We start from the raw sequence: 25,195 nt of genomic DNA, 5'->3' as shown, positions 1-25,195 counted from the left end.
CATTTTGAGCCCTCGTGTGTCTCACCGCTCGTCGGCTCGTTGAGCAGGGCCTTGGAAAATGGTAGAGGGACCTCTTCGTTGGAGTACTTGTGATTTCTGGGCTTGGACGCCCTCTCTACGTCTCCCAGTCGATCCCAGACACTTCGCCCATGACCTCCATCAGGGAGTCTGGGCGGGCAGATTTTAACTTTTCCATTTTTCAGTGACGACCAGAACATTTTAACGACGTATCTATCCTTTGCATGGGTGCAACTCATAGGAGACTTTCTAAGCGTGTAACCGGGGTATATCCTTCTCCCGTGATGAGAACGCTGGCAAAAGTTGGGGAGACGGAAAATACCTCCGGTTACACCCGAAAATTTGCCAACTCTTTAGACGTCATGCGCTTCGCTGGGAAACTTATGTGTTCGCTAATATAGATTTGGACTTTTTTTATTTTATTTTTTGAGGAAAAAAAAAAAAAAAAAACGAATCGGCTGGTGGTTTCGTCACGGCAGTTAAATCTTTTGGAAGTTCGGAAGACTCACACATGCATTCTAGTTTTCTCAACCCACTATTGTGTGATTCACCAGCGTCAAAAATGAAACTCAGAACACAACTTTCTTGCCTCAGAATAATTAGTTTTCAGCTGGCGAATTGGCAATGTCATGAAACCAAATGTTATCATTAGTCCTTGTGTGGGGCGGTGGATTTTTTATTACTCCTCTCCTTAATCCCTCACTTGGTGCAAATTATCACCACTTGATGCAATCTTCCTCCATTTTCTTTCTTGTCGGGTCTTGGCGTGCTCCCTTCCTGCTCAATTCCCGCTTTCTATACAATGATAAAAAGCAATGCAGGCGGATTGGAAATGCGTCCACACAAATACAACCTAAAAAAACGTTACATATGATCTCAAACTTTTTATAAATATTCCTATCAAATACAATCATAAGCAATTTTGGTTATTTGAAAGCGTTTTTAAACATCCTAAAAACAACTTCGGATATCGCCTAAGGTTTTGATAAGCAGGACCTATTTCCATGTACAAATAATTTGGGGTTTTCTTAGTCCACTAGGACAAGGGTCGTCGTATAAACTTGTCAAGGCCGTCATGTGCCTTGAGTTTAATTAAGGGAAAGGTGTCTTACTCAGCATGAAGACATTAATTATGTGCTATTAACTTTCATTGTGCAGTCACACCCCAAACCAAATACTCAAAAGAAAGCAGAGTACATGGAATGGAAGATATGGAGAAATATAATATTATGTATATATGTTTTTTTTTTTAATTCTAATCATGTGACTAACCCGCTATGAGAGAGAGACTTACGCTGGTATTCCGCCGTTATAATATTTCAGATCAATAACATGTTGTATGATGTTGCATTATTATTTTGGAATATTACTAAAGTGAAATATCCACTGTAAGTAAGCTCTTCTTCAATAAACAATCGAGATGATTGATTCTAGGCGAGAGTAATCATAGTCCCTTAATCTTACTATGAAGACTAGACCCACCATTAAGTATACTTAAATGGTGATCATGGGTTAGGAGGGGGTACATCACTTGTTTAAGCAAATGGGTGGGACTCATAATCCATTGGGAGAACCTTTTTGAAATGTACGTGTTTTAAGTCAACAAATGGGTACCTCACACCAAACATTTCTGGCTAATCCATTGAAATATATGCCCCATCACATTACTTCCTAATTTAGCAAATATAAAGTTGCAAACTTTATAATTTACCAAAATGAGAAGCGTGAACTTGTTTTGATTGCAGGGACGTGCCTGAAACAGTGTGGGCATGATGATTGTCCAGGGCCTAACAAAATTCGGGCACCAAAAATATTAAGGTACTTTATATGAACTTATGTTATATTCGTATAAATAGTAAACAGTTTGATTCATTATTAAAGCGTTTATTTAGCAACAGTGGTGTGTGTTGCATTTAGTATGTATGAGTTTGCTTTTCTGTTCTTTTTTTTTTTTTTTTTTTTTAATTTTATAGGGACGGCCATAGAGGTGAGCCCCTCAAAAAATAGACGTATGCCACTTAAAACGACGAGCACACAATATTCTTTAGTAAAAGATGAAAGAATAGTTCATTATATGCTCAACGCATGACTCCGTAAGTATAAGTTTGCTTTTCAATCCATTATAATGTTTATTAGTCAATCTACAAAGAGCACCATTTGAAATTTTAACTCAGAACCGGTCTTGTTTGATTGTAATGCTTCCCTTCATGTGATCAACTTATGACTTTGTTAAGGGCATACCATGAGTTCATATTTAATTATTTAAAGTGAAAATTGGTACATTTAAATAGCAAAAGAAATTAATGTAGGAATTGATTGGCCATCATGCTTTACGAAAAGTTGGGGAGAAGGTCATAATTTCTCTTTTGCTAAAACAAAACTAGAAATTTTGTTTTCAAAAGGTTGATACCTTTGAAAACGAAAAATAACGTCAATACGATAGATATTTCGATAAAGTTTTTTGGTTAGGTTAACTTTTATACTGGATAAAATCAATATAAGAATAAATGAGACAATATACATGTGTTCGTATATTTATAAGAAGTGTTTTACAAATAATGTGGTCAGACACTCCTACTTAAATTTTTAAGCGTAAAACCAATCGTTATTACATAATACATAGGAACACACTATTAATTGGCAGTATTCTAATCAAAACACCATTGAAGGAATAGCCAAATTGGCAATTTCCAATTGGACTTAAATCAGATAAAGAAATCAACCAACTTCCAATTAGAGAAAAAGAATCTAGTGATCAGAAAACAACACCCCATGAAGAACATCACCAAATTCCCACCAACCCAAATGGTAGATATTTACTTCCCTCCATTAAACCTGTCTCATTTATGAAGCTCAACATCTGTCTACCCTTCTTCTTCCTTCCCAATATACCCTCCCTCCCTCCCTCTCTCTCCCTCCCTATCTCTCTCTCTCCCCTCAGTCCTCACAGTCTCCTTGTTTTTATTTCATTTAAAAACACACGACAGTCTTGTTTTTTTTGTTCTAAAAAATATATATGCAGCAAAAACTAGAGCCTCCTCCTCCTTCTCCTTCTCCTCACACAGAGACAAAATTGCTTCCTCTTCTTTTGTTGTTTGTTTCTGCAGGATTTCATGGTCGTGGACCTGCAAAACCACCAAAGGGTGAGCTCACATTCCCCAACTCTCAAAAGTCAAAACCCCAGAAAACCCTTAGCTCTTTGAGAACGCAATAAGTTTGTTATTTGCATGTACTGTTTCACCCATTGGCTTATTTTCCCAGAGCTTTTTTTTTGGGTTTTTCTTAGTGAGGATAAAAAGGACCACGAACCCAATAAAGTCCTGCATGTAAATTCTTGTTTTTGGGGGGAGTTTTAGCCTAACAGTCTTCTCTTCTCCAAAAACGATAACCCACTTTACACTGTGCGTTGGATTTAATGGAGCTGCATAGTCCCCAAGCAATTACTTCTGAAATGGGACCAGAACCATTTATGCTACTGCAATGCTGCTTCTGAAGTTCTAGAGAGAGAAAGAAAGGTTTAAACTTTTTCACACCCTTTTCTCTGCTGCACTATTTTCCCAATGGGTGTTCATTTCTTTGCTTCTCTACTGATTTTTTCACTGTTCCTGAATCCATTGGCTTCCCAACAACCCAATACAGATGAGTTCTTTGTCTCTGAGTTTTTGAAAATAATGGGCTCGTTTTCTTCATCTTCTTCTTCCAATCTCTACAACTTCTCTGCACCCGTTTGTTCATGGAAAGGAGTTTCTTGTGAATCCAACAATGTTATCGGCTTTGAGGCTTCCGGTTTAGAGCTCTCCGGTCCGGTTCCCGACACCACCATCGGGAAGCTCACAAAGCTTCAATCTCTAAACCTCAGCAGCAACAAAATCACCGGTCTTCCTTCGGATTTGTGGAGCATAGGTTCTCTCAAGCACCTTATTCTCTCCAACAACCAGATTTCCGGGTCGTTGCCGAACAATATTGGCAACTTCGGTCAGCTCGAAACCCTCGACGTTTCCAGCAATAATTTCTCTGGGGAGATTCCTGCTGGTATAAGCTCACTTGCCAGCCTGCGAGTTCTTAAGCTCAGTGGAAATTCGTTTGAGAAGAGCATCCCATCAGGAATTCTGAGCTGTCAATCTTTGGTTTGGATTGACCTTTCGTCGAATCGGTTAAACGGTTCTCTTCCAGCTGGTTTTGGTGCTGCATTGCCTAAGCTGCAAGTATTGAACCTTGCTGGGAATGAGATTCATGGCCGGGGCACCGATTTTTCGGAGATGAATTCCATTACTACTCTGAACATTTCAGGGAATGTGTTTCGGGGTTCAGTGATGGGAGTGTTTAAGGAGCTGTTGGAGGTGGCTGACCTTAGCAGGAACCGGTTTGAAGGCCACATTTCGAAGGTACAATTCAATGCTAGTTACAATTGGTCTCGTTTGGTTTATTTAGATTTGTCCGAAAATCAGCTTAATGGAGAAATTTTACACTATTGGAATCAATCCCAGAATCTCAAACACCTTAATCTAGCACACAATAGATTTACTAGGCAAGAATTCCCGAGAAGTGTGGAAACTTTTTCTGGTTTGGAGTACCTTAACTTGTCGAAATCTAGTCTTACCGGTCGCATTCCTGCTGAAATTTCTCGGCTGAGTAACTTGAACACACTTGATCTTTCTGAAAACCATCTTATAGGCAAAATCCCATTGCTTAATTTGAGAAATCTCCAAGTTTTCGATGCTTCTCACAACAATTTGTGCGGAGAAATCCCGATGTCTCTCTTGGAGAAACTCCCTTGGATGGAGAGCTTCAACTTCTCTTACAATAACTTGACACTATGTGCTTCTGAAATTTCCAATGCAACCCTCCAAGCATCTTTCTTTGGTTCAACAAACAGCTGCCCCATTTCAGCAAACCCGGGCCCTTTTAGAGCACGAGCTAATAAGGCTAAGGAGCACAAGGTACTTAAGCTTGCCTTGGTTTTGACCTTCTCAATGGTATGCTTGCTTGCTGGTCTGCTGTTTCTAGCAGTTTGTTGCCGAAGGAAAACCAGAATGTGGGAGGTAAAACAAACCTCACACAAGGAAGAGCAAAGCGTATCAGGCCCCTTTTCCTTCCACACCGATTCAACAACATGGGTTGCGGATGTTAAGCAAGCAAATTCAGTACCTGTAGTGATTTTCGAGAAGCCATTGTTGAATTTCACATTCACAGATCTCTTATCTGCAACTTCGAACTTTGATCGAGGAACCCTTCTGGCTGAAGGGAAATTCGGGCCTGTTTATAGAGGATTTCTACCGGGTGGAATTCATGTAGCGGTGAAAGTTTTGGTCCACGGTTCTACAATGACAGACCAGGAAGCTGCAAGAGAGTTTGAGTATCTCGGACGGATCAAACACCCTAATCTTGTTCCATTGACTGGATATTGTTTAGCTGGGGACCAAAGGATTGCTATCTATGACTACATGGAGAATGGGAATATACAGAATTTGCTACATGACTTGCCGCTTGGGATACTGCAAACAACAGAGGATTGGAGCACAGATACTTGGGAAGAAGACAATAACAATGGCATTCAAAATGTTGGCTCTGAAGGGTTGTTAACATCATGGGGGTTCCGTCACAAGATTGCACTTGGCACTGCCAGAGCACTGGCATTTCTACACCACGGTTGCTCACCTCCAATTATTCATAGAGATGTTAAAGCTAGTAGTGTTTATCTGGACTGTAACTTAGAGCCAAGATTATCTGATTTTGGACTGGCAAAGATTTTTGGCAGCGGTATAGATGAGGAGATCTCTCGAGGGTCACCTGGCTACATTCCGCCAGAGTTTTCTCAGTCCGAATATGATTCTCCAACACCAAAATCTGATGTGTATTGCTTTGGAGTTGTTCTTTTTGAGCTGATTACTTCAAAGAAGCCATTTGGCGATGACTATCCAGAGGAGAAAGATGCAACCTTGGTGAGTTGGGTTAGAGGATTGATTAGGAAGAACAAAGGGACGAGCGCTATTGATCCAAAAGTTCGTGACACAGGACCAGATGACCAAATGGAGGAGGCCCTGAAGATTGGATATCTGTGCACAGCTGACCTTCCCTCAAAACGACCAAGCATGCATCAGATAGTTGGACTTCTTAAAGATATCGAGCAAACAGGAAACAGATGAAGAACAAATTGAGCTGAAAAAAAAAAAGAGGAAAATGTGGGAGTTTTGCGTTTAGCTTTTGTTTTCCTAATAAGTAATTTGTTCTTGTTGGCCCTTATGATCGGTTCTGTTTTGCCTCCATGATTGTACAGCAGCCCTGGAAATTCTGTTCGGAATTTTTTATGTCGCTCGCTCACTCTTTCCTTTTTGTTTCTTATTGTTGGTGGCATGAAATGGAAGTTTGATTTATCTATACAAAGGAGTTTGATTTGATCACATATTGCAGTATCTGTCTCAGAATTTCATGAACTTGTTATCAACCTAGTTCTTTAAGAAACCTTCTTTCTAGTCTAAAGCAAAACTAGTTCGATATGAAATCTTTTGTTAGTAGTTAGGATTCGTGTTTTGCTGTTTCGCTTGTCTGCCTCGGACATTGATGGTAAGTTCATTCCTTTGCCTTGTTCTGATATGCTAAATTATCTGTCAGATAGTATCCTATGCATACGATGCATGTAGAGCGGTAGGGGACCTAGTGTTGGTGAGTCACAGACTCACATAAGAGCCTGGAGAGCTAGCTAGCTCTGGCATTTGCAGTAATGTCCTGGACCACCTTTTGCACCGTCGGCCTTCGATGGTGTTAAATGTCCCCCATCGGTGGGTACAAAGAAACCCAATGGGTTTAAATACAATTACCCTACTCTAAGCAATACCGAGACCTTTTGTGGTAAAACCCCACACTTGACGGATTGGGTAGGAGGTAAAGTTAGGAACAGTATCAGTGTCGTTAAAGTGGGAAGACGTGGTGATCCAAAAATCCAACATGGTATTAGAGCCAAGGTTCAAACCTGTGCAAGCTAAAGGTTTGGTGACCTAAAGGCTCAGGAAGGGCTTGGAAACAAGTTTGGACTCTTAACATAGAGTCGGCCTTTGAATTCCTAAAAAGCCACTTCCTAAAAAAATATTGAAACTCAGAGATCAGCTGCATAAAGTTGGCCTCTGAGTTCCTAAAAAGGCACTTCTTGACAAATATTGAAAAAGATTGAAAACAAACACTTCCTGAAAAAGATTGAAACTTAGAGGTCGGCTCTATAGAGTCAGCCTCTGAGTTCCTAGAAAGGCACTTCCTGAAAAAGATTGAAAACAAGTTTGGACTCCATTGGAGCCGACTTCTGAGTTTCAATTACTGATGTGTGGATCTCCATGTGTGAACCACTAAATGAGATTACATGTGAGGGGGAGTATTAAATGTCCCACATCTGTGGGTTCAAAGAAACCTAATGGGTTTAAATAGAATTACCCTACTCTTATTAATACTGAGACTTTTTGTGGTAAAACCTCACACCTGACGGATTGGATAAATGGTAAAGTTGAAAACAACATCGGTGTCATTAGAGTGAGACTGATCCGGCGATCCAAAAATCCAACAGATGCTTCCACCGGAAGCAAAATGTACAAAATGAGTGGCTGTGTGTTTATGTATATGCGGCCGGAGACATTAAAAATACATGTGATTGCTAACACGGGATGTACATATACGAAATCGCGTACTTTTCGTTGGTGCCAAACTGCAACTTAATGATGTAGAGTCTGGCATCCTTATTCTACACATGATGCAGCAGAAATATTGTCCTCTGAGAGCTTCCTGCATAATTGAAAATTAACATATAGGCCTAATATTGTTGGTAAATTGGTCACCACATTGATTTTGCCGTTAAATGAATTTAAATTTTGAGATTTGTGTAGTAAATAGATTAAACTACGGTTATTAAACGGCAATGAAAAAATTGCACTCATTATTTACAAACAGATGCTTCGTACTAGGAAGAATTTAGAACATGCTTAGCCAAATATTCTTCATGTAAAACCTACTTTATTTAGATCGGAAAAATTATACGGTTTTCTGAAACCATTTGCTATGGCTCGAATCCATAGTCAATTCTATTTTCAATTTCGATAGGAACAATTAACAATTGAATTTAATTTTTCCCATTATTTTTGTATCCATAATAGTGCAAAAAGAAGGCCCAACTCCAAGTTCTATTTCTTGATGAAACATGTCTCACATTTGAAATTTCATGAAGTTAAATCCCTCCTATATTAAATGATTCTACTGTTAATGGTATCGTGGTTTTTTTTATATAAAATGTCACACATCTTTGGATTGCACGAGTGATTAAGTCAAAGACTATCAATGTTTGGTTAGTAGTGAATCTGAAACTTTGACACGAAGTAACATGCATGTCAAAGTTGCCAACCATCATAAGTAACAAGAAGATGTAGCAACTTGGGCATGTTTCTGCAAAATGTCAATGATTTGTGCATGCTTTCGTATCTAGCTTTTGCCATGCGCAGAACAAAAGTGCTCTGCAGACTGCGGCTTAATTATCAAAGACTAATTAATGCAGAAGATAATTAGAGGAGGAATTAGAAAAAGTACTTAATTAATCTTTCCTTGACTGCATTATTAGTGCACAATCTGCAGATAATCAACCTCTCTATTTGCAACATGCACGCATGCGAAAAATTCCTGCACCACTTCGAATTATAAAATGCAAAGCATGCGGCCCATTTCAATTATTTAACGAGGTGGTCCAATATTAACCATCCATTAAGCACTTAATTTTCATAAATTTTCATATATTATGACGTGTTTAGAAGTGTTTTTTACTAAAAGTGTTTTTAGAATTGCTTTTTAAAAAGTTAAAATACTGATGTGCTTCTACTAAAAAATGCTTTTGACCAGAAGTGTTTTTTAAAAAAATATTTCCGAAAAGGGATGAGCTTAAGTATATGGATCTTTTATAGGGTTTGTATGTGTATGGACCATTCTTCTACATGTGTGCCTCTTCCTCTTTCTCAGCAAGGGGAATGGTCCTCACAATCACTCCACATGAAGATGCAGCATCAAATATAACTAAGTGGTCCTCCCCCACAGTGACAGAGAGAGGACATCAAATAATTACATTGAGAGAAATACTAAAGAGACTCTCAAAATCAAACTTGAACTCTTTATTACCTTATGTTTTTTACACAATATTTTATAATGTTGACACAAGAAACGACGTTATACTGTGATGTGTCATAGAGTCCATGAAAAATTTCAATCTTGAAAGAGTCTCCTTAGCATTCTTCATAGGCGGAATGTTTTTTCTTGCTTTTAGGGAGTAACTAGTAATTACCATAACTTGCAAAATAATATTTTGATAAATCACAATAATATTCATGACTGATATAATCTTCTAAATCCAAAAGAAATGTGATGCTATCATTTGATTTCTAGAAGTAATTAATTCAGTTTAGATTCTTTAGCAATCAAGCATGATTGCTTTAGGGCTTTTGGGACATACTTAATTACAGATATAATCCGTATCACTAAAATTAATCAAAAGGTTCAAAGTATAATCTTGCCTCACTATTAATTGATGAAGCTGAAGATTATCTGTTACCCCCACATAATAGCATGATTATCTTCATTCATCATCTTCAGCTTTATATCACTGTTTTCTCTTTCTCGATAACAACTTACATGATACGTGTATACAATTATTATGATGTCTCGTTTTATGATAAACTATCACTGTGACTAACAAGCACGTCACGTTGTATGCGAGCCAAATGGTTATTTGTTGACCTTCATTTTACACATTTTTGCACAACTCTTCCATTGGTTTCCCTCCCCTCCAGTCCTCTCATATTTGTACAGTTACGATTAAGTCACGTCAATATCTGTGTTGACTTATTTATAGCAAAGAAAAAGGAAAAAAAAAAAAATGAAAGAGGAGGGGACTTGAGGGAGAAGATTTAGACGAAAGAGAATCCTAATCTTGATATAGGAATGAAATACAGGATGATGGTGAAATATTGTCATCAAATTTGGGTTTAACTTACAACGGTTCTCCGTTTCTATAACATGTTCGAATTCATTGTGAAAGTTACGTCGGAATTGATTACTAAACAAGGTTTTTATTTCTGTCTTTTGAAATCAGATTGAATAACATTTTTTTTTCTTCGAATTATATTGCAAAAGATATTTAAGTATATAAAAAAATTTTGTTCAGTCAAAGAAAAATAAAATATTTTCGAATAGGATGGGATATTTGTATGCTAAGAAATTGGTTTTGTTGGCGGAATAATGGATGGGCCTATCAAGAGTTGTAATGGGGATAGGATTCTTTGGTTCAGTCGAAGCGGGGAAGGGATCATTTCCGGATTCTTTTTTACCTAATCAATTTGGTTTGGAATCCGAACTGTTGAAATTTGATCCAACGGCTACAAACAAGATGTCTCTTTAAAAGTGATAATAATTGTAGCCGTTAGATCAAATTTCAACAGCCCGAATCTCGAATTAGATGGGTTAGATGGAAAGGAATCCGGAGATCTCACTTTCCGTCCAAGTCCAACATGGAGTCCTTATTTGTACCTTTTTTTAATAATATTTATTTTCATAAATTTTCCAAGATTTATCTTGCTTTGAAACCATGAATTTTGGAATACGACAATTTAAATTTTGAAACCATGAATTTTGGGATACGACAATTTAAAATTAAGAAAACTAAATAAAATAAGAGTAATATGGTGAATTTGTTTACTGACAGTGATATAAAATATTCCACCACTATTGGGTATATTCTGTTATCTTGCAACAATTTTTGTGTTATAAGATCATGGTGGGCGAGTGAAATTATATTTTATGTAAATAAAATTTTACTTGTGCTTAGCTATTCTCATGTATCGTTAACTGCACTTTCAGCAAAATTTTTATCGACCGCAAATAGAGACAATATAAAAAATAATACAATTTTTTTTTTTTCAAACAAAAATACATACAATTCATTGTTCATAAACACATATTTTAAAAATACGCAATTAATCACACTAGAAATTATAAATATTAAGTTGTATATTTATTTAGTTTATCAAACTTTAGTTTATTTTATTAGTATTAACTATATATTTTGTAGTTTATTAGAAAATTGATAGGAATAAAATAATTAAAATGGGATGGGCAGTTCCCTTAATTCTCCTATTCATATTGGATAAGTTTTCGAAAGGCAGACTGAGTTTAGGGGAGACAAAAGCTAACCACAGATCCAACGGTGGAGATTCAATCAGATTAACCAGGGTTAAATATGACCTAGAAGGGATCTAATATAGTGCCCGTCACACCATCAGAACCAGAAGTCGCCCTCTTTCGGTGTTGTAGCAGAAACAAAAGAAAACTCAAGAGGGACAGAGAAGCTCATCAAGTTGGGAGAAGCAGAGATGTCGGACGAGGAGCACCAGTTCGAATCCAAGGCCGACGCCGGAGCGTCCAAGACCTACCCCCAGCAGGCTGGAACCATCCGCAAGAATGGCTACATCGTCATCAAGGCCAGGCCTTGCAAGGTTTGTTCTTCCCTAATTTTTCGAATTCAAGATGCAAATTTTAGGGTTTTTAGGTCGAAATCCATCTGGGTTTTGTGAGATCTTTATTGGGTTTTGTTGTTCTGATTGAAATATGTTGATTTACTGTATTTTTTTTTTTTGTTTGTTTATGGTGTAAGATTGACTTATTCGTGATTTCCTATGCTTATTGTTGTGGATAATTATTTGTTTGTGATGTTAGTGATGTCGATGTTGTCGAAAGATTTGTCATGTGGGTTTGTTTGCTGGATTACGATATCTTTGTTGGAAATTTAGGGTTTTTAAAGTTGTAGTAGTTATTGTTACAAAGTACTTATGTTCGGGTTTGCGGATGAAGGTTGCCTCTCATGTGTAGCACACATACAGTCAGACACTAATAATACTCGGTATTCGACATTCGTTTGCTACAATTATTAGTGCTAGCAATTAAATCCATGGCATCTTTGTGTATGTCTAGATTTGTTGTGTTAAAGTGTGGGGGTTAGCACAAACGTACACACTCGTACACGAATACAACTGGTTCTTATTGAGATCTAAAGTTTTTGTGCTGTAAATCGAATGGTTTAACCATAAATCCCAATTTTTCAACTCTGTCATTGTGATTGAACTGTGACGTTATTGCTCGTCATCCTTGTAAACCATTGTGATGTGAATGATTTATTTGTTTAATCCATTTTATTATCGTGTTTGCTCTCATTGCAGGTTGTTGAAGTCTCCACTTCCAAAACTGGAAAGCACGGTCACGCTAAGTGTCACTTTGTGGCAATTGATATTTTCAATGGAAAGAAGCTTGAAGATATTGTTCCTTCGTCCCACAATTGTGATGTAATGCTATCACAAAACTAGACTTTCGTGTATTTATGTATATGTGTGTTGTATTTCTTGGTTGCAAGTTGGATCATTCATTCTCCGTTTATTTATCATTGTTTTGCAGGTTCCCCATGTCAACCGTACTGACTATCAGCTGATTGATATCTCCGAGGATGGCTTTGTAAGTTTTCTTAACAATTAGTTCCAAACATGTCTTCAGAAATTTTGATTGTTATGTTAAGTATGTGCACTTCGATGTTAATCGTGACACCAAAGGAAACAAACTTGTGCACATTAAGACAATAGTACCATCTATTATTTGAGTTTCTTGATAATTTTCTTCCCTGTTTGTGTTATGTTCACAGAAGTTGTATATTTCTAGTGACATGACTTTCTTCCATTTTATCTGAACTATCTGGAGTACGACGTGTTGTAGGTGAGTCTCTTGACTGAAAATGGAAACACCAAGGATGATCTGAGGCTGCCCACTGATGACAGTCTGCTTACCCAGGTATCTATCTATCTATCTCATCGAGCAAATAAAACTCATGTACCTCAAGTTGCTTTATTGTATCTATTTTCTTCGTATTCGACTAAATCTTTTCATATTCTGTTTTGATAGATCAAGGACGGGTTTAATGATGGAAAGGATCTTGTGGTGACTGTCATGTCTGCCATGGGAGAGGAGCAGATATGTGCCCTTAAGGACATTGGTCCGAAGAATTAAGTATGATGCTGTAGCAGTAGCTGTAGCTGATGGCAAGACGTTTGTCGTTTTACTTTTTTTTTTTTTTTGGTGGAACCGTTGCTAACAGGGAGGTTTATGAAACCATATTTTCTGTGCAATGAAACCTTTATTTTAAATGGTGTTTTATCTTGCCAAGCTTGTAAAAGTGACGACGCAAAGAAGATTTAAAGCTGCCGGATCCCTTAGCAAAGGGAACTTGCTGCATATCTATGAAACTATTTCCGGTTTTTTTCGGATAAAAGATGTTCTTATGTTTGATTTTTGTTGAGGTTTATCTTGCGATGTTTCGGATGTTCTTGTGATGTTTGATGATTCTACACTTACTGAATATTTGTTACCCTCCTCTTGCTCCTCGAGTTCTGTATTGCCTAAATGTGTTCATGAAGTATTAAACTCATCATTCCGTGTTTGCGACGGATCTTTGGAGAAATTTTTCATTGTGATTGGAATACGTACACCATGTGTATTTAAACAAGTGATGGGAAATTTTATGTTTTAAGTTATTAATTTTTTAACACGCATATCTCATCATTTGTATAATGACATGTGGTGTACCATTTCGTATACCGATTACGTTGATAGTCAGGGATATGGAGCGATGGTGGTATTACCATTCCTCAACCGAACCCGACCCGATTGGAGGTTTTGATGCTATTACAATAGATGGAACGGTAAAAATTCAATGATCCGTGGTTTCTATGATGTTTGCTTAAGAATCTCCCTTTAAACTTTAATCTTTTATCAAAGCAGTTTTAATTGGAAACTCTTAATCAATATTTTGGTAAAGTGAAAGTGCTTTTTTTTTTTTTTTTTTTTACCAGAACCAAAAACACTTCAAACAAATAAATATTCTCAACAAGATGATGGAATAAGATACTTTGCCATTCACTTTTTACTTTTTTGACTTTTACCTATCTCACCTTTTTATTCAGAATATAAAATATTTAAATTATTAAATCTTTTACTACAAGGTCTACACATACAACGTTTTATTTATTTAATAAATGTCATAGACTAAAATATAATAAAATTGCTTACGTATTTACTAGCAACTATTGTTTTAATAAAAGTGAGAACCAAATCTTTTAAGATTAATGCAAAAAGAGATATACTATGAGACTCTCTTAAGATTAGACCTTTAATAGGTTCTCTGTCACTTCATTGTTGAATTTTAATTTTCATGTTAATATTATGAACATCGTAATAAGAACAAGATGTGCCATAGAATTTATGAACTCACTTTAAGGAAAACTAACGAAAAGTTCAAAAAAAATTTAATTTTAATTAAAATTAACAAATAAAGGTGTAATAAATAGTATCAGAAAAAGATAAAATTATGATTTTTCGTTTAAAATGTACAGTACCGAAAATGTTTCGTTAAAACTCCCCTCACCTTGAGAAGTGAGAGTTGGGTACGTGTTGGGACTTCGAAGTATGCATCACATTTGCATGAGAAATGCTAAGAGGACTATGTCCGAGACCAAACGGCAGCCTAAGGACACCGTCAAGTCAACAAAACCCACGGCGATCCCTGCACCTGATATAACGGAGATGTTAACGGCTTCGGATACACCGTCATAAAAACCACCTGAGTCAACGTTAGTCAAAGACACACACATACATCCCACACTCTTTAAAGCAACCCCCTCTCTCCGCCTTTCTCTCTCCCCCCCTCATCCAAACTGGTACACAAAACCCGAAACATTTCACGGTTTCGGTCTAAATTTCGGCTCGATTTCGGACAACAACAGTTTCGACGAACTTTACTCTCTTAGAGTGAGAAATCGGCCATGGCGGAGCACCGCGAGAGCTCCCATGCTCTCCCAGCAGAGAAACTACAGCCAAGGAAACAAGAACAAAAAGAAGGCGGCGACGGAGACGAAGGCGATGACGAAGAAGGAAAGCAACGACTCGGTGAATTTCAACCCGGCGAGCTAGAGATTTCTGTATCCGAGTTGAGACAGACGCAATTAGAAACCCCAACGGCGCCTTCGACGCTGGAAGTTTCAGAGAACGATCAGTTTGCAGGTAAAGCTTTCGTTTTTTCGGAAAACGGTGCTTTTTTTGGGGTGGGATTATAGTGAAGGGTGGTGATCGTCATGTGTGGTTGATCCTACAGGTATGCAGCTTGATTCCGTGTCAGAGTCGATTGATGGAGCTGAATTGCAGGTTAGAAGTTCAATCCTTTGAATTTTTTGAGCTTTTGATCTTTGGCTAGGTGAATCGTGAGCATTTTTGTATGTGTGCTGTTACTGATTGCGTTGTAAATTTCTGCTTTGAGTGTCAGGATAGAGAAGATTATGACTAGAAATTTGATTTTTTTTTTTTTGTTTCCGGTTGGATATCGAAATCTATGAATGCGTTTTATGTGGGGGAAGGGCAAAAATGTTTGTTGAAGTTCTTGTTTGAGGGTTGGAATCATGAATCTGAAATCCTTGTGATTACGGCATCGCAATTGATGTTGATTTGCAAGTGTTACGCGCTCTTAGGTACCAAGTAGGGAAAGCTTTGTATTCTGCTTGCGTTTTGGAGAGGCGAGTGAAGCGATGTTTGAGTAATTGGAAGAGAATCATCGAAGAGACAATAACAAGCAAAAATTTGCATTACTGAAAGTTATTAGCCTGGTTTCAACTATTAGTGGCTCAAAAGAACAAGTTTCACCTTTATACAACACCCCTGGTACCCCACATCATATCGGGAATGAGGTTTTACGGCAGGATGTATTAAACTCAAATGCAAACATTCAAAAGTAGGGAATTTAGTCACTCGGCGAGCTGATAATATCAGAAGAGAAAATTGTTTCTATTTTATGACTAATATAGATCCACCAGAAGGCAAATTCAGTTGACTCAAGATGGAATATTAGTTGCCTCACTGTATTTTTTCCTCTTGTTCTTTCTTTGATGTTAGAGTACTTTAGATGCATCTTGTATAACATCGTTTGAATTATGTGCAACTTCAGAATATTACACCTCTCGTTGTCAAAATCAAATCTCTGGTTCCCTACATTGTGGTTGTATAATCATTTTCTTTCTTCTTTTCTCAGGAGAAACTTGGGCTGAGCCACCAGGAAATTTTGGCAAGTGTAACGAACCAGGATATTAAAACTCCGAAGCAAAGTCGGACTCAGTTGACTGTATATCCAACTCCGTTTTCAGAACTATCTCCCACTTCTGTCACTCAATCCATTTCATCTGCTCCAAGCCCAATTCCACTAGAACGAAGAGTTCCTCTTGGGAAGACATCTGCTTCTGATGGTTACAACTGGCGGAAATATGGTCAGAAGCAAGTAAAGAGCCCTCAAGGTTCTCGAAGCTATTATAGGTGCACATTTTCTGAGTGTTACGCCAAGAAGATAGAATGCTGTGATCACTCAGGCCATGTAATAGAGATTGTTTACAAAAGCCAACATACTCATGATCCCCCTCAGAAAAGTATCTGCATAAAGGAAAGTAAACTTGCACTCTCTGCTGAGTGTGTAAGATATAGTGTTGCTGCTGCAGAACATTCCTGCAGAATAGTTAATGACTCAGAGTTGTCCACATCTTCAAAGGAACCTATTCAAGAAACACCCTCAATTCCTGAAAGAAAACGGCAGAGCTCAAGTGACTCTGATGATAAAGGCGATGTTAAAATCAAGGAGGAACATGGTGATGGTGATGAGCCAGAACCCAAACGAAGGCAAGTGTACGTGTAGATTTTGTTTCCTTTCACCCCCCTCTATTTTGTACTATACTTGCTGAAAGGAGTATGTTACCTGGTTCTAATATACTTTCCTCATTGATAACCAGAATGAAGAAAAGCAATTCAGAATATTCCGCTTCTCTCTCAAAACCTGGCAAGAAACCTAAATTAGTTGTGCATGCGGCTGGGGATGTTGGAATATCAGGCGACGGATACAGATGGCGCAAATATGGACAGAAGATGGTGAAAGGAAATCCTCATCCCAGGTGCATTCCGATTTCCGAGTTTTTTTTTCCTTGGTAGTTTGATGTTAGCCTAATTAATCAGCATCTGGGGTTTAAATTCATTGTTGTATGTTGGTTAAATGATGTCCAGTAGGCGTTATTTTTACATAAACTTCATCTTTCCTTTGTGCAAGATGTCTACTTTATAACTTCACACCGCAGTTAACTTGTGAAAGATACAATTGGAACAACTCAAAAATGCAGTGATCCATTTAGTGATCGACTCTTAAGCAATCTTAGCTGTATTCATTTTCGTTTATTTGCATTTCTAACAAGTAAGCTGTATTCATTTTCGTTTATTTTCATTTATAACAAGTAAGCAGATCATAGATGATACTCATCAAAGAAATCTTTTGACGCATTTTATGGTATCTTTAATCGAAACTTTTGTTATAAAGGAGTAAAAATAGTGAACGGTATTTATTCAGAGGTGGCATTCGGAGCTTTATGATAAATACCACATGTATTTTTTCCCTTGATTTTGATCAATTGTTGTATTCTTGTGTTTTTCAGGAACTACTACAGATGTACTTCTGCTGGGTGTCCAGTCCGGAAGCAGATTGAAACAGCCGTAGATAACTCAAGTGCTGTAATTATAACATACAAGGGGGTACATGACCATGACATGCCTGTCCCTAAGAAGCGACATGGCCCTCCAAGCGCTCCTCTTGTTGCCGCTGCCGCTCCTGCTTCCATGAACAATTTGCATATCAAGAAAACCGATACAGTCCCAAAGCCAATTTCGTCAACCCAGTGTTCAGTAGACACGGGCGGAGAATTGACGGGGGAGGCCTTGGACCTCGGAGGCGAGAAGGCAATGGAATCGGCTCGAACTCTTCTGAGCATTGGATTTGAATTAAAGCCTTGCTGAAAGCTCCTTTGCTGGCCCTAATAAAGAACATCATAATCGACGGGCCTCTCTCTCCCTCTTATAAAAGCTGCAGTGTATTTATATAGCATTACAAAATTATCAGATTGGCAGGTTTGATTATTTTCCCCCTTTTCCTTGTTGGTGTTTTTCACCTTTCAGATGTAGTTTAATAGTGCATAGACGTGAGATTTGGTATTGTACACCCTTGCATCTTCTTTTAAATAGGTTGATGGCAGTGAAACAATATAGAAATGGATGTCATTCGTTTAAAATTTCAATTCCGAGCATGCTCGTGGTATCAAACGAGAAAAACTTGAGCAGGGCAGCTTGACTAGCTCAACGGTTAGACTCGTCTCACCTTTGTGAGAGTGGCCTGACCAGCCATCTCTACTGAATACTTGATTTGGTCAAGTCCTCAAGGTAAAAAGATGGGATGTGGGTTGCCCTCGGATGCCATTCTTTCTTTTTCTTTTTATTTCATCCACCAGTCGTTATCTCAATTTGCTCAATTTGGTGGGATTGCATAAAATAAAAAAGAAAACAGAGGCAGGTGGCAGAATCGTTTCCTAATTAGTCTGCATCCAACAACACGACTCGAAATTTGTATGGGTTGGTATGGTGAAAAACGAGCAGAGGTTTAAAATCTTCAATTCGGTTTGAAATTTGTACTGATGCATCGAACTTGTACACATTATTTGGAGACATCAGTTTTGTTTTGACGTACCATTTGATTCGGAGATAAAAATAACATGCAGTCTTATATGGTGCTAGAGTTGCATGAGAACGGGAATCAATCTATCATCAATATATGAGTTACTATATTATATTACTACCCTCACATCATTTTGCATGTTAATCTAAAAATTGTTACAAACACGACATATATGTAAATAAGTAAAACCGAACACGACCTATTGACACTCCCACTTGAAATAAAAAGAGTGGGACCGCACATTTTAGGTGATGTTGGCGAGCCACCAAACTCAATGCAGACTTCTCTATCAATAAGGAGTTCCCCCGTCAGGCTGTCCTATTGGAGACAAGGCGACATCGTGCTATAGACCCTTCATTGTCAATTTGTCACCACCACCAGCTGTCACCCACAACTTTAAGGTCAAACCTCAAGTAATTTATAGTATACTCCGATGTATCTTATATATCTTGATATTTGTGGTTGGTTCAGGTTCAAGGACATGGATTTCCTCTGGATCCATGCATTTTAATCCTAAGGATCCATCAATTCGGACTATTGAAATTTGATCAAACAGCTACAAATAAGGGTTTACTTTAAAAATTATAATAACTTTAACCATTGAATTAAATTTCAATAATCTGGATTGATAAATCTCTAGGATTAGGATGCATGGATCCGGAGAGGATCCATGTCCCAAGTTCACAGACCAAGATCCAACACTCAAATTTTCAGTGTATAAAACACCTCAGAGCATAGTAAAAATTTTGAAATGGTAATTGAAATTGTAGAGGGCGACCTTGACTTGACGAAAAGGTTTCTTCTTTATGACGAAAGGTCCGGATTCGAGTTGTGGAGTCGACAGCAGGATGCCAACGAACCTTATTAGCTTGAAGTCACCCTTTAATTCAGATTGTGAAGCATTGTAGTGTTTTTTTCAGTTTCTTTTTCCTTCTTTTTAATTAATTAGTACCCTAATCTGGTTTTGAAGAGATCTAATTACTAATATCTAAACTGTACACAAAATTGTATACTGGTTTTTGAAGGCTCTCTCAAGCAACAGCACAATCACCAGTTTAATTTTAATCCACTTCAGTAATCCACATTGCCAGAATCCATATTTTGCTTCAGAATTTCATTAATTACAACACAAAACCCTCTTCACAACTACTCAATACAAAGAGTAGCTCCGAATCAGTCAATGCGGCTTAACTGATGATTCAACCCCGCTGAGCTGACCAAAGGCATTGCCTTTCACAAGTCCGACGAGAAACTCAACTCGTCTATGGCGACGGATAACTCCGATTCTATCCCGTTCTCCGTTTTCTTTCCAGCCTCATCCTTGGTGCCGTTCTCTCCCTTCCCTTCCGCAGCGTTTACGCACTCCTGGAATCTGAAGCAACCAATGAGATGGTCGTTTGTGATTCCGGCAACCTGCATGAAAGAGTAAACGACAGTGGGCCCCACACTCCGGAACCCTCTTCTCACAAGGTCCTTGCTTATGACGTCTGCTTTTGGAGTTTTTGCCGGAACCTGCCGAGGATACCGGAATCGGCTGACGATGGGCTTGTTATTCACGAAGCTCCAGATATACTTGTCAAATGACCCAAACTCCTCTATGACCTGGCATCAGCAAAACCTGCAAAAAGTTAGTTGCAATGATAGAGATTAAAGAAATGTGCAATCATGGCCTTCCGTAAAAAGGGTTTTCGGATATCGATTAAACGGCTGGAAAACTATGGAGTTGGATAAGTGAATTCAGGACTAGTAATGAAGCGAGCTGGCATGCCGAATAAAGGGAATAATTAGGTTGGATGACCAATTGTTGAGGTATGATGGAAGGTCAGGCTCCTTCAAAGGATGATAGAACTATAATTTGTCCTCTAATGTGATACAAATAACAAAGATGTTCAGGACCACAATGCAACTACTTTTTCCACCTAACCTACTTGACCAAATGATCACTAAACACTCATTATATGCCACTTAATTGCTTGCACAAACAACAGAAAACACGTGGGTCCCCGGGTCTATACCGGGGAAAACTCAGCGAATGAGGCTATTTGGCTTGTAAAGAGAGAATTTCTCTGAGTGGGACACTGACACGGCCTCTTGGTGTTACTAATCCACGGTGTTGTAGCAATATGGTTGATAGCATTAACAAACAGATCCATATGTTCCATCATGAGTGGATCATTGGTGTTCGTGTCACCCGAAAAAATTACACATATATTGATGCATAAATAAAACTAGTAAAGGTATATTAAAACTTGCCAAGTTGGCTTATATTGGGTATCATTGAAAAGGTAAGTTTGCGATGGATGAGCATACATGCATATGATTTCTAGTACTTTCCCTATATGAGTTAGTAGTGGTTTACTAAGCTGGAATGAGTGTGCATCTTCTGCAATTCAATCTCAAACAATTGGAGAAGGAAATGAACATATACCTTGGTTGTTTGACGTGCATTCTCAATGACAGCACGCAACTTCGGTTCAGACAATAGGGAACTTGCAGCACTTCCTGGTGCTATTAGCTTCTTCTCATTCAATTTTGAAACGGCAATGGGATCAAAATGTGCAAAAACTTCCCTGAAAGAAAAATAAATAAATACCCATTCAACAAGGAAGGGACCATCACTGAAAAGGCCCCAACAGTTTGTACCGAATATAATTCAGGGTAAGTCGGTTGGTAAATAGAAAAGAGAACTTTCACAGAGACAGTACCTGAAGATGTGCTTTTTGCTTAAAATGGCAGGCCATGAAAGCTCAGCCAAAGCACCTGATAGGACCAGAAGCTCAAACAGTTTCCTGCATGTGATCAAGAAGATAAAGAAATGACGGTGAAGTATATTTTTATAAAGTAATAGTCATTACTGTCAACATATAGCAAATAGTGTTGCTATGACTTACTTATCATCGTGTACTGGAAGCCCCCATTCTTCATCATGAAAAGCAGCATAACATGGATCTGCTTCAACATACCAGGCTCTATTAGAATATATATATCCGGAAGAAGAATTCCAAGCCATGTAGAAAATCCTATTTGTTTCAACTATATAAAATGAGTGTCTAAGCTAACATTAACGTAATTCTACCTCCACAATACTTGGCAAGGTTAAGCTAGCTTACCCCTCCTCTTTGGTTGGATTCATTTGACAAGCACACAATAAGCAGAAATGCACAACTTTGGCAAATTGTTTACTTCTGCAGTTATATATCTGTTTTCTACCATTCATGCACCAATAATGTGAAATGTGAATTATTCATAAAAAACGAGACAAAATCAAAATAATAGCCGCTGAGTGACTACAATTTTTTGGCTTGGACATCAGAACAGTGTACTATACTCATTTGATATCTCATACAAAAGCTGAAGAGAGTAATCCAAATTAAGCCTTGAACATAATTACTTCAATCAACCAAATTTACTTAAAATCGCCTATTCACAAACCTTATGCTCCCTTAACTCGAAGCTCTTCGTTCTAAGGTACAAACTGCTTTTATCTTGTTGGAATACGAACTGCATCCTAGTCATTTTCGTTTTGAACTGATGCTAACTCGTATCTACATCGCCAAGTCTAATCTTAAATCAGAGGGGGTATGGGGCGTAAAGAATAAATTGCCTACACTTTGCTGAATTATTAACTAAATCATGACAGTCCTACTGCTAGTCTAAAGCGTGCCCCAAATTAGCATTTTGGTCAGTAAATTCCCCTCAAATTTTCCAAAGGCAAGCTCAAGATGGTACAAAACAATAGGGGATGTGACATAAACTCTAGAAATCCTAATGGTATGCTTTACCAGATAAGAATATATCCAGAGAAGATTTACATTTCTAACTAGAAAACCATAAACAATTACCAACGCAAACAGTTTGACTAGAATCAAAGAAATGAAAACGAACCAGTATTTGGCGTCACCCAAGTGCATCTCTTCTTAGACTGTGAACCATCAAGAGGAGAGTCCAATCCACCATCAGAAACAACACTTCTCGGCTTTGAAACATACTGCTTCCTCCCACTCCCTACACTATTTGACCGAATCACCCTACCCGTGGATGATCTACTATGAAACGAATCCGTAGAGGCATCCGATGAACAAGATGCATTTAGCGAAAGATTAGAGTGCAATAGCTGCTCGTGCCGACGAAGCACTGAATGAACCTTGGGAGAATGCGGTTGAGGAGAGGTAGTATGCATTGAAGATTGACGGGTTTTCTTCTCTTCAGCTGATTTAACCTCCTTACCCAATTTCTCAGCCTTTCTCAGTGGCTTTGAAGCCGGTTTTCTCGAACTGAAAGTCCCTGCCTTGTTCCCAGCAGGTCCAAGCACTGGCCTTGACTCTGAATCAGCCACATTGATAGACCTTACTCTTGGAGCTCCTGACATCGATATCACTCCTTTGGTTGAACACCAAATTCTCCAAAGATCTCAGCTTTATTACACCAATAAAAAAAACTACGGAATCGACCGGACTATGAATTTGCCTGAGCCGCCTCAAATCATCGAAAACCCATCTTCGAAATTCACTGAAACCCAGTTTCTCTTTCACCTTCAAAAGCTCAAATCACCAGAAAAACTCTGAAAGCATATAGATTTGACACTTGCAGTAGCTACATTCATTGACTTTGCTCTTCAAGTTCCCGAAACAGATCTCAACTTTTCAACCACACGATCCCCTAGCCCCAAAGTTACACTCCTACCACTTTTGGTCCATTCACATTCAAATCATCAAAATTTCACCAATCCAATATCTCAAACCCCTCTCACAGAAACCAACTAAAGCCCCCATTTTTCCAAAACCCCAGATTCCAGATGCCCAAAATCCCCAAGAAAATCCCTAAGAAATTCAAAACCCACTTACAATTTCACAGAAAATAATTGAAAGAAAAATAGCTTCACCTTCTGGTGCCAAAGCAAGGGCTTTACATATAAGCTTCCAAATAGCCTCGAAACCCAGATATTCCCACTCTCAACTTCTGTGAAAAATCAACTATCTGAAAGAAATGAGGCAGTAAAGTACAAGTTTTTCAAACGAAAACGACGTGGTTTGGTCCCTGCAACACCTGGAAAGAGTAAAGCTGACACAAAAGACATGGTCTCTTTGCAATTCCCATGCTTTCTTCACTTTCCGGGAAAAAAAGAAAGTTTCCGGGCAAATGCGGGAAAGTGGGTTTTTGTGAGGAGTGAGAAGCAAAATGGTTTCGATCTCCAGAAATTGAAATTTTCTTCTCCCTGAATTTGGACACAGAGAGAGACAGACTTGGAGCAAAAGACAGAGAGAGAGAGAGTGAAAGATTGTCCTGTTTTGTTTTCTCGTCGGGTGACCTAAAGAGCCGGTGAGAGGTTACGCTTTACCCGTTTTTGCCCGGTAAAATTGATCGCCTGCCGCGCTGCTCAAATTTCCACTCACTCTATTCACTAAAAGTTAATATACAAAGATATTTCTCCTTTTTAATTAAATTTTTTTTTCTCCAAAAGTTAATACAAAATTTAAAATTAAATTATGACTCGTTTAACTGTGTTTTTAAATTGATTCAAAGTGCTTTTAGTGAACCTAAAAAAAACTCGAAATACTTTCAATAAGAAGCACCAAATATGCGTTTATTCCAACAAGCATTTGAATTATTAGGTCATTGAAAAGTTTGAACTACTTATCATTAGAGTTAAGCTTTTTAGCTTAAACTTGTAAATAAGTATGTTAATAAAGTGATTAGATAAAACGAAATAAGAACCATAGATGATGAGAGGGTCGTAGTCTGTTTGCCCTTTTTTTATGTAAAGATAATGTTTCTAATTCTTTTGATGTGCAGGAGGAGAAAAATTTGTTTATTCGTTATGTGTCCTCCAGATGTTACTCAATTAGCGATATAATAATTCGTACCTAACTAAAAAATGGAATTAAACTATCTATTATATTAAAAAATAAAAAAATACTCAAATACCTTATTTAATAACACACTTCTTGGTGTTTTAAGGTGGTTTGCTACCCAATTATTTAAATGGCACACTTCACCTTCACAACTAATTACTAAATATATAATTCAAATAGTTTCTAATTTTTTTAGTGGAAATGGTCGAAGCAACCATTGAGTTTTGAGCTCAATGAACATACATAAATAAAATCTACAAAATACCATATAAAAGGTAGAATATTTTGTAAACAAAACGATAATCTACATTAAATTAACTTAAACTTTGAAAAAAGAGATTTAAACTCGAGTGAATAGATTTTATATATCCGCTCCATTCAGTACGACTAAATCGTAAATTACAAATATGTAATATCTTGCCTCGTCTGCCCTTTCAAGATGGGCTAAGTTACAGGTGAGAGTAACAGCCTTCATATATTGGCATGACCTTAATTGGAGTTTGACAATTTGGAACGACACACAAATATTTCGGTCACAAGGGCATTATTAATAACATATAACGGTGTGATAGACACTCCGAAAAACTTTTCATTTGTCAAGGGAATACGGTTGACAAGTGGGCTTGGGGCAGCTGCAATGAAGCTGCAATGAAGCTGTCGAAAGACTTTAGGAAACCATACACAATGT

At 37.9% G+C, this 25,195-nt stretch overlaps 4 protein-coding genes and 1 non-coding gene across 5 annotated transcripts; 3 read left to right on the top strand and 2 right to left on the bottom strand.

Annotated features, from left to right (window-relative positions):
* Positions 1–1,993: 1,993 nt before the first annotated feature.
* Positions 1,994–2,109, bottom strand: LOC137749087 (U5 spliceosomal RNA). The gene has a single exon (XR_011070163.1). It is a non-coding gene; the product is annotated as a U5 spliceosomal RNA (small nuclear RNA).
* Positions 2,110–3,578: 1,469 nt separating this feature from the next.
* On the top strand, positions 3,579–6,363 carry LOC137746550 (probable LRR receptor-like serine/threonine-protein kinase At2g24230). Its single transcript, XM_068486566.1, has one exon. It carries the CDS (start codon positions 3,579–3,581, stop codon positions 6,162–6,164), a length of 2,586 nt encoding a protein of 861 aa, XP_068342667.1. The 3' UTR covers positions 6,165–6,363.
* Positions 6,364–11,318: 4,955 nt separating this feature from the next.
* LOC137746806 (eukaryotic translation initiation factor 5A-2-like) lies at positions 11,319–13,345 on the top strand. The gene is made up of 5 exons (XM_068486815.1): positions 11,319–11,528; positions 12,249–12,371; positions 12,481–12,537; positions 12,793–12,867; positions 12,979–13,345. The coding sequence occupies exons 1-5, from the start codon at positions 11,406–11,408 to the stop codon at positions 13,081–13,083; spliced, it is 483 nt and encodes a 160-aa protein (XP_068342916.1). The 5' UTR covers positions 11,319–11,405; the 3' UTR covers positions 13,084–13,345.
* Positions 13,346–14,746: 1,401 nt separating this feature from the next.
* LOC137748155 (probable WRKY transcription factor 32) lies at positions 14,747–18,221 on the top strand. Its single transcript, XM_068488252.1, has 5 exons — positions 14,747–15,132; positions 15,224–15,273; positions 16,151–16,785; positions 16,896–17,054; positions 17,586–18,221. Exons 1-5 carry the CDS (start codon positions 14,895–14,897, stop codon positions 17,941–17,943), a joined length of 1,440 nt encoding a protein of 479 aa, XP_068344353.1. The 5' UTR covers positions 14,747–14,894; the 3' UTR covers positions 17,944–18,221.
* Positions 18,222–19,692: 1,471 nt separating this feature from the next.
* Positions 19,693–23,894, bottom strand: LOC137747548 (uncharacterized). Its single transcript, XM_068487677.1, has 5 exons — positions 22,541–23,894; positions 21,547–21,604; positions 21,361–21,444; positions 21,084–21,225; positions 19,693–20,257 (listed from the first exon to the last, which is right to left on the bottom strand). The coding sequence occupies exons 1-5, from the start codon at positions 23,022–23,024 to the stop codon at positions 19,889–19,891; spliced, it is 1,137 nt and encodes a 378-aa protein (XP_068343778.1). The 5' UTR covers positions 23,025–23,894; the 3' UTR covers positions 19,693–19,888.
* Between the last annotated feature and the right edge of the window lie 1,301 nt (positions 23,895–25,195).

The sequence above is a fragment of the Pyrus communis genome, chromosome 10 (assembly GCF_963583255.1).
Source record: "Pyrus communis chromosome 10, drPyrComm1.1, whole genome shotgun sequence".
NCBI classification, from domain to species: Eukaryota; Viridiplantae; Streptophyta; class Magnoliopsida; order Rosales; family Rosaceae; genus Pyrus; species Pyrus communis.
This window is presented reverse-complemented; position numbering and strand designations above follow the sequence as displayed.

Coding starts and splice junctions, on each gene's coding strand:
- LOC137747548 (XM_068487677.1), bottom strand. CDS start 23,024: ATGTCAGGAGCTCCAAGAGTAAGGTCTATCAATGTGGCTGATTCAGAG. Junction 21,445..21,546: donor CTTCCAGTACACGATGATAA/GTAAGTCATAGC, acceptor GATCACATGCAG/GAAACTGTTTGAGCTTCTGG. Junction 21,226..21,360: donor AGCAAAAAGCACATCTTCAG/GTACTGTCTCTG, acceptor TTTTTCTTTCAG/GGAAGTTTTTGCACATTTTG.
- LOC137746806 (XM_068486815.1), top strand. CDS start 11,406: ATGTCGGACGAGGAGCACCAGTTCGAATCCAAGGCCGACGCCGGAGCG. Junction 11,529..12,248: donor TCAAGGCCAGGCCTTGCAAG/GTTTGTTCTTCC, acceptor CTCTCATTGCAG/GTTGTTGAAGTCTCCACTTC. Junction 12,868..12,978: donor ATGACAGTCTGCTTACCCAG/GTATCTATCTAT, acceptor CTGTTTTGATAG/ATCAAGGACGGGTTTAATGA.
- LOC137748155 (XM_068488252.1), top strand. CDS start 14,895: ATGGCGGAGCACCGCGAGAGCTCCCATGCTCTCCCAGCAGAGAAACTA. Junction 15,133..15,223: donor AGAGAACGATCAGTTTGCAG/GTAAAGCTTTCG, acceptor TTGATCCTACAG/GTATGCAGCTTGATTCCGTG. Junction 15,274..16,150: donor TTGATGGAGCTGAATTGCAG/GTTAGAAGTTCA, acceptor TTCTTTTCTCAG/GAGAAACTTGGGCTGAGCCA.
- LOC137746550 (XM_068486566.1), top strand. CDS start 3,579: ATGGGTGTTCATTTCTTTGCTTCTCTACTGATTTTTTCACTGTTCCTG.